General features: G+C 40.2%; 1 protein-coding gene across 1 annotated transcript in view; it reads left to right on the top strand.

The window, feature by feature from the left end:
- LOC144530363 (xylosyltransferase 1-like) overlaps positions 1-13,369 on the top strand; it is a 40,460-nt gene that overhangs the window by 2,886 nt on the left and 24,205 nt on the right. Inside the window, exon 2 of the mRNA XM_078269905.1 lies at positions 10,014-10,560. Coding sequence (XP_078126031.1) covers positions 10,014-10,560 — 547 coding nt within the window. The remainder of the gene's footprint in view (positions 1-10,013; positions 10,561-13,369) is intronic.

The raw sequence follows: 13,369 nt of genomic DNA, 5'->3' as shown, positions 1-13,369 counted from the left end.
GCCCCAGTTGCACAATTCTCACATTCATCACACCTTTGAGGGGATGGACAAACACACAGTGCTGCCAACCACATGTGTATCAGCGCTGATTCAAATCCTAACAGTCAGATCAGAGGATTGGTTTAGATAAGGTTTCTCTGATGAGATTTATACTTTGTAATCTAGTTTAGATAAGTGTGTGTACGCATACGCTCTGGTTTATTGGCATGTCTTTAAACCAATCACAACTGTCATGGGTGGCGCTAAGCGCCGCACAGAGCCACGGTGCCGCTGCAAAATAGCCTCGGGAAGGAACTTGTTTTGGTTTTAGTCGTGCAACAGAAAACTCAGATTGGACAGATAGTCTAGCTAGCTGTCTGGATTTACCCTGCAGAGATCTGAGGAGCAGTTAACCATAGTCCTCATAAATCCACTGGAGTTTAAAATTCCAACACAAAGAAAGCGAAAGGAAACTGGAATTGGTGAAAAGACATGCATCCATCAGAATTTCTGGCGGTATAGACTAAGACCACAAATGGACTAGATATAGACTAGTCCATTTGTGGTCCAAGCTTTCAGTTCAGTACAGAACCAACCTCTACAAGCACTGTACAAAAGTTTAGAACTCAGCAGCCTATTATTTACAAGTTATCTGATTGTTATTGTTTCTGTGGCTTTCGCTGACTTTTTGAAAGTAGTAGAAAGCTGCAGATTTGTTCTTTGACAATTGTTTGTAAATGTTCGTGTGATACTGGTACTCAGTTCTCACCCAGAACAGTTTTGGTTCTGATGAAAACCAGACTTTTTAAACCCACTTAAAAGGAATAGTTCACCCAGTAACAATATAACTTGTATATGGTACTCACCCCCCTAGGCTCTCTATGGTCCCAGAAAAAATGTTCTATCGAATGGCATTAAGGAGAGCGCACAACAGATTCCTTCACGGCAGGATAATCTGGGTAATGCTGTTTAGCAATAGATGTTTGAATTTCCAGGAGCCCATAAATGGATACAAGACACTTGGATAATGCTGTACAGGAATTATCAAAGTTTTTTGCACCTTTTTTATAACCTTTTTTCGGCCTTGGTAATTTTTCGGTCACTCTCGGGACCAAAGAAAGCCTAGGGAGGAGAGAATTATATACAATTTATATTGTTCTAGGTTTTTAAACAAGCGGCAACCTCCAGTCCTGAAAAGTGAAACCAATGCAGAAGTGCCTGCTTAAACCTGCTTTCTATCTAATGGCCAGCAGGGGGTGCCTCCACGGGTTGCAAAAGAAGTCCGATTTGTAATGAAGTCTATGAGAAAATTACCCTCCTTCTCACTTGATTTATTACCTCAGTAAACATTTTTTTTTAAGTTTATGGTCTCAATCGCTAGTTTAAAGTCTTCAATACAGCATGATGTTAATTTCGTAAATTATGGTACGTTTATTTAAAAAAGATGATAAAGCAGGGGCTGCTTTAAGGCTTGGCTACCTTGTAATTGATAAATCGCTACCACAGATGTCCTTGGGTGCTCAGTCAGATCCACCCCTCGCTCCCCCTCAGCTCCACCCTCTCATCCAAAAGTGGTCTGGCTCCAAAAAAAAAGATGCCGAAGGCAAAACTTGAGGCTTCACAGCCGTAGTACACAAACAAATGGGTGACATCACGGTGGCTACTTCCACTTTTATACAGTCTTATGTTTTAAACCACCTCTTTCGTCAGGTAGGTAGAGCAGGGAGAAGCAGAGCCTTGAGCACCAATTGTTCCAAATGAAACTACAAAACAAATGTTTCATCCCAGTAAAAAATATGACTAGGAGCTTTAAGGGGAACAGGTGATCCTTGTTTTAGGGGGCTTTTTCACCTGCCTCATTTAGTTTGGTTAAATCGCACTAGAGTTCGTTTTCCCCCTTGGTGCGGTTCGTTTGGCCAGGTGTGAATGCAGCAATTATACTTTTGGTGTGGACAAAACAAGCGAACTGAGACCTCCTTGAAGAGGTGGTCTCTGTACACTTTCAATCAAACTCTGGAGTGGTTCGTTTGTGGTGAGAACGTGATCCGACCTCGAACCGCACCAACTGTGTGTTCTCCCCAAGTCTGAGCAAAATGGCTTCTGTAGTCAGGTGTGCTTTACAATCTGCGATGCGACAGTACATGCAAACTGTAGCAGCTTGCAGTGTTTCTCTCACTGCGGTCACTTGCGCTGCCGTTGTGAAATCAGCCGCCGCTTAAGTTGGAGACGGACACAGTCAGTGCAGAGCAAAGTCTCGGTGGGCAGTGCAGAAGTAGAAACGTCACTCGCGAAACAATGTCTGATTATTTAAATGAAATTAGCTGGTTTGACCATAGAGATACTAGTCCAGAACACAGGACCTTCTTCCTGTTTTTACTTTCTTTGTCCTACCCCAGACACTCATGACGAATGAGCGGAGTGAACGTTTGTAATGTCACATTTTGGTAGGCCCTACGCTTGGATTTTTCAAGGTGTGAACCAAAACCGAACCAAGGACGATGTGGCTACAATTAATAATGATGATTTAATTGTTTGTGTTAAGAGAACATGAGCTGTAGTTTTGGTTTGATTGAATTTTTTTTTTTTTTTACAAAAAACAATCATATTCACCACTGATCGCAGTTGTTGTCCTATTATTTTGTGAAACTATGAAACTGAAATATATGGTGATATTTATAATGATTTATTATTTTGCCTGTAGTCAAGAAGCAGCAGCATTAAAGTGCTTTCAGTCAGAACTGCAGACTGTAGTGTTTCAGATGTTTCCCTCCACAAAGCACACGTCATGCTGCCATGTTACGCTCTCTATTGGCGATGAAGCACAACACACTGTTAAAACCAGAAAGCTGCTTTATGTTTTTTTTTTTCCTATTTTCTTTGAGATAATTCTCACTAAATCTGGCATAGATAGACTTAAATCCTGCTGTAATCCTGGGTCGTCCTGCGGGTCCCAGGGCTACTACAGCCAGGTTTCACAGCATCATCCCGTCCCTCGTAAAAGTCTGTTTAGCTTACTTTCTGTCCATCTGGCTCTGTTTTTTCTTTTGTCTCGCTGGCTCTATTTTCAGCATTTTGTTTAGACGGATAACTTTAATTCACTTCCATCGTGAGACCGTTTTCTGACCATTTTATGATTCCCATTAGATTCTAGAACTGCCACTTCATCTCACACTCATGTTCAGTTCTGTTCATTAGCTAGCCAAATCATATTTATTTGAACCTGCTGCATGAATAACGGATAAAAGACAACATCTGTGTTTGATTTCGAGATAATGAGACGTTTAAGTCATGATCGGTCAAGTACTTCACTTTGATTTCTGGATTAAAATTACTGCTGCATTAATGTGTATGTTGCAGTTTACTGCTGTAGATGTTTAAAGTTGTGTTAATTTGAGCTCCTTTTATATCCTGTTGGGTAGTTTAATCTACAGCAATGAAACCTATTCTATAAGACCATCATATGTTTGTAGCAGCGCTGTCCTTTGAGAACCACGTATCTCTGAAAATTCAACTTTTCATGGTTTCAGTTTTCTGTTTTCCGCTTTGTGACAATGTATTTTCCAGCTAATTCAAAACCAAAAATCATCTGAAAAGTAACTAAAGCTGTCTGACAAATGTAGTGGAGTAAAAAGTACAGTATTTACCTCTGACATGTAGTGGAGTGGAAGTATAAAGTTGAAATGAAAATTCTTAAGTACAGTAAGTTATTGTTTATCATCATCACTGATGCATTAAAAGAGCTCCAGTCAAATCTAAAAAAACTGGAAAACATGATGAAAATATAGTTTTTCTGTTTGTTTGAGCAAGGTTACAGTCTTCTTATCGCTCCACACAGATCTCCATGTTTTCAGCTCTTCACATGCTTCATGTAGATCATGATTTATTTGGTTCCCCTGTTTCCATTACACTTTGTCACAATACAGCAACTATCCCACCTCAGCCGAGCGTAATCTGTAAGGTTTTCACTGGGCAACAGCAATAAATTCCAACCTGTATGTTCCCACAAGTATACTGAATACAAACGCACACACACACACACGATGATTAATGCATAACTGGGGCCTCTTGATGCTGTATACAGCTTGGTGAAAGAGCTCTTTATTGCTTGATATGAAGGTTTTTCCACACATGCATACATACATACATACATACATACATACATACACACACACACACATACACACATACACACACACACCTTTTGTACACGACAGGTAGCTCAAAGTGCTTTACCATTTAAAAGAATACAGGTAAAGATAAAGTGTTTAATATTGCAGAGAGAGCAAGCCATTTAAAAGATCAGCTGATTAAAAAAACAAACATTTAAAAGCAGAAAACAGCATGTGTGACTCCATGTAATGCTTGCACATGGTAAGACGTGGTGCTAGAAAAAGGCTAGGTTAATGAGTTGTGTTTTAAAATGTTAACCGAGCCTGCATCTCTAATATCTTTGGTTTGGCTGTTCCACAGTTTGAGAGCTAAAAAAAAAAATCAGCATCTTCAATATTCTTTTTTGTGGCGTTTTAAGTATCTAGAAAGCCAGTGGATCTAAGGGATCGTGAAGGAACACAAGACGACAGTGAATCTTTAATGTAGGCCGGTCCTATGTCACTGTGACCAGCAAACATTTATAAAACACCACTGGCATTTTCATATTTATCCTTATCAGTGTGAACATGGCTTCTAGTCAACAGATGTCAGAGCAACAGGTCTCCTTTGTTCCACCCTTCTCTCTCTCTCTCTCTCTCTCTCTCGCTCGCTCGCTCGCTCGCTCTCTTTTCTTCCCTCTTTTAATGTCTCTCGCCCCGGGCACCTGAGGGAACTGGCCCTCTTGTCTCTTCTGTCTTTTCTGTCGCTTTTATCATGCAAGCAGCAGGAGGTCTGAAGACGATTTCAATAGGAACCTGCTGAGAAGGAGAGCAAACTGACTCACACAGTTACCAAAGTGTGTGTGTGTGTGTGTGTGTGTGTAAAGAATGATGTCTTTGTAGGTAAGCGGTGGTATTTTAGCTGTGGTCGGTCTCCATGGAATGCACAGGCTTCTGGGGAAAACCGCAGGAGGATCTGTGAGGCAGGGAGAAACGGTAGATATTTATTCTGTCTGCAAATTGAAAGAATCGCTCACATACATTTTTACAGTTTAGAGTATTCGGAGTAGGGTTGCAAAATTACGGGAATATTCAAATTGGAAACTTTTCATAGGAATTAATGGGAAATAACGTGAATAAAATGGAAAGATTAGGATTTTACAAACATATGATGAATTTATAAAAACAGTATATAAATGTTAAAATGCTCCACTTCCACCAGCTGTAACATTAAACTGCTGCATATGTTTTAAAGCATCTGTTGTAATAATCTAATAATATTGCTATAATAAAAAATATGATATATATAAAATAACTCTCTGAAGCTCATTTGAACTGCGGGCATGTCCGGTCCAGACATTGGAGTTTCTTTTTCACACATGTAGCACACAACAGCAGATTGACTTACACTTACTGGCAATACTCCATTTTGGTTTAGGCGAGGGGTGGCGCCTGGGTGGAGCGTGCAGGAGGCAGGACATGATGCGGATTACATTATAGTCACGTTGCAGGTTCCTAATTTGGTCAGAAACAACCAAGTCTCTTGCTGTTCCTTGAATTTGTCTGGTGACTTTGACATCTGTCCCTACCGACCAGAAGTTCACGAATCTCGTCGTACCTCCAGTTGGACATTTTTTGTTGCCGTCTACGTGTAAATCACCCTTCTTCTTCACAATCGAATGTTTGTATTGTTCCGGTTTGGCGTCAGCCACATGATAGAAACGTCATCAACACGCCCACTCACTCGCTGTAAATTCTCCAGACAATGACCTGCTCTATTTAAACATAGGCTCAATCTGACATTACACAGACTTTGTACTAGGCAGCTGGCAGGATAAAGTCTGTTTTAATGTCTGGTCCATCTGATTCGGACATTTGTATTTTTACATACAACTCCTAGTAATGTCAAGAGTACTTCCCGGAGTACTTCTTCCACCACTGACTACAGCTAACCGACTACAATTCCCTGGAAACATCTTTTCTCTAGCGCCACCCTAAGGACAAAGTTACACCTCTTATCGATAAAGTGCGTGCGCGTGCGCGTGTGCGTGCGCGTGCGTGCTCTCTGTACACTGGAGGTTTTATTCCTGGTTTACAAAAGTCATTCCTTTTCTACCTTCTTTTCCTTTTTTCCCTCTCGTGTCTTTGTGTTTCCTAGAAGGAGTGAAAGTGTATTTGACTGACCTGCATGAAGAGGTCGGGGATTCAAATAAATATATCATAAATATTTACAGAAAATAATAAATATTTCTTGTGTCAGATCTCATTGTTTCCTTTGAGAGTCTGTCAAGTTTAGTGATGCTGTTTGAAAGGGTCATGGTGGTTATTGTTGTCAGTGGCAGAGGTTTTCTGGTAGTTTTCGTGGTCTAGCTTCAGCGTTTGTGGTGGTGATGGTCTTGATTACCTGCCTTCAGCAAAGGGACATAAACCTCTAATGAAAGCTGTTGGTTTCATCATAAGGAACAAACATCTTGGAGCTGTTTAAATCTGCATTAACCGTTCAAATGTGAGGGAACAGGTGTTTATTTCCCCATCCAGCAGTTACAGAGCAACATGATCATTCATTAGGAGTGTTTGTGTCCACCTGAGGAATACAAGTCCAAAATTCTATCTCTTTTAGCTCTGTTCTTGTTTCTACCAACTCCTGAGGACTTTATCATAGCTTGTTTGTTGAAAACAGCTGCTCCTGGACATAAGGTTGATGAAATTCAGGGGGGCATAAAACCAAAACAATGAGCTGAGAGACTCTAAAACCCTCTGTAAAGCTGAGTGGCACTGCAGAGTTGGTGATACGTCTCTGTAGTGTCATCTCTTAAGTGATAGCGTTCATGTAAACAGTCATTTTATCCGTTGTTATAATAAAAGTACTGATTCGCCTCCTTACCTGTCGTTTTCCTTCTTGAGCATGTGGAGCTGCATTCCATACTTTCAGCGTTCAACTGTTATTGTGAAACCGGCAAAGGACAACATAAGACTATCATTTAGTCCAAAAAGAATAAAAGGGTTCCCATACACACAAATATTATGCATGTACTTACATGTTTTAATGTTTTCTTCGGGCTGAAGCTTATTAATTTGTTCTGGCAGTGGTTTCAACATAAAAATGTGTCTGAAATGATTTGATCTATATTTCCATCTATCCACCCTGTGGCTGCTGCTTCTTTCAATGCTCCTCCTTTCTGGTTTTTAAAACTAACCCAACATAAAAAAAAAAACATATAGATTTAGATCAATTTGAACCAAACCAGAATGTAGGAGTTCCTCTGTAACAATATACAGTTTCTGTAGCAGGTTCACAATAAAAGCCTCCCAGTGGGCGGCACGTGGAACACTTTTAATTTACTATGTTCACCATCATAATTTAGCATGTTAGGATCCTAACTAGATATGGGGAAAATAAACGTTGAAAATCTCTAACAATATTACTTGCAATAAATAGGTATTAAAGTGTAGTCAGTTCTGCCTTTCTGCTGCTTCTAGCATACTGCTAAAATTGCAGTTTCCTACTGATGGTGTCTTTTTACTTCTTTAAAAAAATCCCTAAGTGCAATATTGCAGTCTTGTTGACATCATGATGACAATAAAAAAGAACTATATTATTGTGCAGCCCTAATGCTAACGCTTGCTAATTAGTCCAGCTAAGGCTGATGGGGTTGTCATTAGTTCTGCAGGTATTTGGTCATTAAACCATACATAACATTATCTTTTTTTTATATATATATATATATATATATATATATATATATATATATATATATATATATATATATATATATATATACACACACACACATATTGTGTAATGTTTTGAGTTGACTCTTAGCAAAAACCCCTTTGTTCTTTCACAAATATGTACTCATTCATGTGTAATTACCTCCACCAACTAATCAAAGTATTCTTGCTTACACCTATTGGCACCGTCACGAATGCAAGGGGGAAATTACTCACCAGGGAAGCGAAAAAGATAATTAAAACGACAACATGACAGGCAAAGCAACAAAACCAAAGTTAATATTGGAGCGTCTAGGTGTAAACGATGGAGAGAGCTAATTTCGGGTTCGGCCACCGTAGGAGGAAGGGCTAGAAAGTAATATTCAGTTTGTTGTCATATACAATTTCACTGCTAGATGGGAGAAATTCCTACACAATGTAGCTTGAACCAAAGTATTGTACACATGAAAATGTTGACCCGAGGATGGTGCTAAATTAAAAGTTGTAGGGTTACAATTCATTCTGATGGGAACATGAATGTCTGCACAAAATTTCATATTAATCCATCTAATGTTTGAGATATTTCTGGACCGAATGGGGGAACGACCAACGTTGCCATCCATAGACCCATACCGCTAGAATGCTATAAATGTTTAGGATCATTTCAAGAATGATGGATGAATGAAATTTAGTCACTTTATCAGCATTTTAAAGGGGTGATAGAATGATTATACACTGTTCCTTAAGGTCTCCTAATAGGGTATGTAACATTGGTTGGGCTGAAAATTGCCCGAGTGCTATTTTATGGTTTGAGTGAACCACATACACATACATTGGAGACGAGACGGCAGGTCTCATATTTCAGACACTGCAAAGTTATACATTGTTTGTCTGCTATTTTGTTATTAAATTCACTTCTGAGACTTTTTTTTATGCGAGAAATCAACTATATAAAGCTCAAATATGGGCCGTTTTACGAAAATGTATGGCTAATTGCAAATTTGGTAAGACGTGTCGGACTTCAGGAGCTCCTCGCCGTCTGACGACAAAGCGGCAGCCTGCTGGCCTCTATACCCAGGACAAAGTCACCGTTTCTGGGTTACTGGACTACCGGGGGGCTCGGGGCTCTGCGGAACTGGCCGGCTGCCGGCATAACTATAGTATATTTACGGTTTGAATGTCATCACACCACTTATATTACAGCTACCCCAAGGTCTTACAAAGCTAACACTTGTGTCCGATTTCAATTTAATGCATTTTTGTGAACGTGAGGGGTTTTGTTAGCTGCTAGTGTCCCTTCAATCCTATGGGTAAAGATCGCGGCTAGCTAGCTACACTTTCGGCATAATTATAGTATATTTACAGTTTGAATTTCGTCACGCCACTTACATTACAGCTACCCCAAGGTCTTACGAAGCTAACACTTGTATCCGATTTCAATTTCTCACACACACCGGCCATTTAGCAGGAAGAGGGGAGGGAGAACAGCGAGCTGCAGGCCCTGGATCTCTGTCAGTGCAGCGGTGTTTGGTAGTCCAGTAACCCAGAAACGGTGACTTTGTCCTGGGTATAGAGGCCAGCAGGCTGACTTTGCGCGGGTATGGAGCAGGGCTGAGATCTGCGCAACCTATTCAGACGACTACCTGATCTCAGATCAGTGGTGTAGCCTATGTAAATGTTGGGGCATGACAAAGGTAGAGACTAGAGCCAAGTAAGGAGGAGCCACCGAATTGATGTCAACTCGGTGGTTCGTTGAGATTTGCCTGTTTTCAGAGGCAGTTTCAAATTGTGAGATTTGCAGAGGAAAGGGGTGTCAATGGGATTTTGAGGTTCTATGTATGTCCTATTTACCCACCAAACTGTCGTTATTCAACTATGACTAGGTAAAATCGGTTTTGCATTCTATCGCCCCTTTAATACCTCCGCCATGGAGGTTATGTTTTTGGTTTGGTTTGTCCGTCAGTCTGTCAGCAGGATTACGGAAAATCTACTGGCCTGATTTTCCTGAAACAAATTATTTTTTACTTTCGTTAACATTGCTAGATAGAGCAAGGCCTTTGCGAGGTATTCACTCTCTGAGTGCCCTTCTAGTTTAATATTTTGTAGAAAGAAAGGTTTGGGGACCAGGAAACATCAGTATACCATGTTCTGTGATTGAAGAGGTCAGGAAGTACTTTCAGGATTACAGAATGTAATTTCTTTGGTTTTATACTCATTTCGTCTTCTCCCTCACAGGACGCCTACCATTCCCACCGGCCCAAAGAGAAGCTTCACCTGGACAGCAACAACAATGAGAACTCGGTCCCTAAAGACTTTGACACCATCGACAGCAACAGCAACCTGGGGGCTCGATCTCAACGCCGAGTGCCGGTCGCAAACCCCAAACGCAAGCTGGATAAGGCCCAGGCACAGAGCATGCTGGGAAAATCTGCTAACGAGATCCTCAAGTACCCTCCCGTCCAACCCAGAGGGGTAGGCCACAATCACAACCGCACCCACGTCCGTAAACCCCATCCCCAGGTTCCAACCGTCCCAGCACCGGTCCAGGGGTCCAATCAGGATCCACCGTTCTACCAGGCGAAGATGTCGGCCTCGCAGCTGCTGCCCAGTTTGGAGCCGAGAAAGGAGCAGCCGCAGTGTGAGATCAGCGGGAAGGAAGCCATTTCTGCTCTGTCCCGAGCCAAGAGCCGCGAGTGTCGGCTGCAGATAGCGGAGGTCTACTGCAAACACAAAGACAGAGCGCTGATGCCTGAGAAAGTGCCTCGCTACTGCCCCATAGAAGGTGAGACCAGAAGATTAATACAGAGAAAATGAGTAAGTTAATGTTACATGATATATTAAGATGGTAAAATATTTACTAAGTGTACAACGTTTTTCACAATTAATTTGTATCTTTAAGTAATTCCAGACATCAATATTTCAGTATTGTCCAATATGCATTTACTAGTAATGTACTCTTAAAAGTCTTGTAAAACATCCACATTTAGATTAAGTTTAAGGATTAAAGACTTATTAAGATTTAGCAACCAACTTTAGGTCATGTTTGTGCAGCTCCTTTAGGGACTGTTTGAAAATTATGAGGGAAAAAGGTCATAAAGGCGCAGGGTTATGTTATGTTTTTTTTGTTGGCTGAATGGAGGGCAGTCTTGACTTTTTTGGGGTAGAGATGACCCTTTTTCATTTCAACAAGTCCTTTTAAAGCAACTGTAAAGTTGTCACAATACCAGAATTTCGACACTTTGATACAATACTAGTATTGGAAAAGATACTCGATACCACGGCATAAAGAAAGAACAACTCCTAGGCACATGAAATAGGATAAAAACCTACACATAGTGCAGGTACATAAACAAGTAACTGAACACTTACCAACACATTTGTAATAACATCATTACTATTCTTAAAGGTTTTCCCTACTTTGTTGGCCTACACGTTCTTTATGTTGTCATTTTTGCTTCTAGTATGTTTTACTCTAATGTTGCTGCACTTGTAAACACAGGACCAGTTGATTTTTCATCTATGCTGCTTGAGCTGAAAATCTGATTGATTGTGGTATCAAAAAAGTATAAAAGTATCTGTACTTTTAACAACTTATTTTTTCAGCCAGAGCTGAGTTCTGATTCTGATTCTGAAATTCATTTTTACTATTTTCTACCGTTTTGCCACCATTGATTAATTGATCAGTAAGGAAAATATTCTGTTTAATCCATAAAAATAATTCTTAGTTTAAAACAGAATGTTTTTTACTTTTGGTAATTTTGTACTAATTTCACTCAAGCTAAGTGTTAACATTTTGTAGCCACCAGATGCTTATTAGCTGCATGATAAAAGGAATTCTTAACTTACTTTTAGACCGCAGGCACTGTTGGCTTAACATCAGCAGATTTCTTCCTGGAAAATCAAGTCTACAATACGCTTTATTTCATGTAGCTTAATGATTGTCCAATTTTTTTATGTGGAAGATATTGTCTTGAAAACATCACAGTAAAGATGTCTGTTGGTCGGACAAAGTCTAGTCACACTGAAAAAATGGAGGCCATTTCTTTTTCCGTTGGTCGGCATTTGAACAAACATATTTCCAAGTTCAAGTAGCCTATACTCACCGTATGTGTGTAATCTGGAATATGAGCACACAGAATTATTGTACATAGTTGGATTTAAATGTATTAACCTATGATTTTAAGGACTGATTTATCCCTTCATGTTAACACAGCTGGTGACTGAGTCAGTCAACAAATGAAAGGGTGACAGGCTGAAAGACAGAAAGCGAAGGAATTAAAACGAACAGGCGGCTGCTTTTGAAGTAGCAAGTTGCAAAAAGTCAGAGGGTTTTTTTGCCTTCCAAATTTAGCCTTTGAGAAGCATTTTTAACCCGGCACGTGCCAGAGCCAAGAAGAGGCATCTAGTTTGTTGCCAGTTCTATTTTCAGGGACTGAAAGCATGGCTTGACACAGCGAGGATGATACTCAGCCAGCGTAATTACACCCCAATTAAATAAGCAGTTTGTAGTCTTATATTTGGAATGGCTGACTAATGATTTACTTGTAGTCATGCTCTCTGAACCACCCTGGGCCGTTTGAGGTTTAATTTATATGATTATAGGTTGCTTTGATGATACACTAGTCATTATATCCACAGACTGGAGCAGCAGCGAAAGATGATTTGGTTTGACGTCTGATTTTGACTTTTGACGTTTGCTCAATGGAGAACAAGAGGGTTGTTGAAACAAAGTTGGGTGTTTCTGCACTCAGGCAGGCATAAGTGTACATCCCGAAACGTGCACGACATCGCTCCCCCCTGACTCCCTCTGTCTGCACAGCAGTGCTCTGCTGAGCCGCCTGATTACAGTTATTTCTCCTCAAACTCTCAATCCCAGCATGCCCCACAGCCCGGGAAGGTCACTAATTAGGCCAAGCAGGCCTCAACCCGCGACATCTTTAGAGTGAGCGTGATGATGGAGGAGCATGAGGCTGTCAGAGGGTTTGTATATACAAGAGGCAGATTTAGCTCAGCCAGCCACAGACGGCAGAATAGTACCAAGAAGAAGTGGAGTGGAGATCAGGGTTGGCAATGACAGTGATGTTGTCTTAAACCAAGAAACCCCAATCCAGCAAGTGGTGTCTATCTTACTTTTCTCTTTTCAGATGCTGCAGTAGGGCTTTAAACGTTACGATTATTGCCTTGATTAATGGTTGTCTAATAAAAGTCAGAAAATAGTGAAAATGCACTTTTAAAATTCATTGTATTGTCTTAACAACTCAACAAAAACCCAAAATATAAAATATTCTCTGTAAGACAGAGAAAAGCATCAAGTCCTCACATGAGAAGCAGTGGAGTAACCAAAATCAAAATTGTCTTAAATTAAAATTAATTAATCAATCAATGAAATCAATCAATTGCTTTTCTTTGTATTCACTAATTGATTAAATGTTTCCTAGACTGCAAACATTTCTTGTTGCAGACAAAGTGAGTTCTCAGACTGTATAGCTGAGTGCTGACATGAACTATATTTCCAACTGGACATGAAAGCATCATTTTAAAGGGCTCATATTATGCTCATTTTCAGGTTCATAATTGTATTTAGAGGTTGT

Source organism: Sander vitreus, chromosome 15 (genome assembly GCF_031162955.1).
Source record: "Sander vitreus isolate 19-12246 chromosome 15, sanVit1, whole genome shotgun sequence".
NCBI classification, from domain to species: Eukaryota; Metazoa; Chordata; class Actinopteri; order Perciformes; family Percidae; genus Sander; species Sander vitreus.
This window is presented reverse-complemented; position numbering and strand designations above follow the sequence as displayed.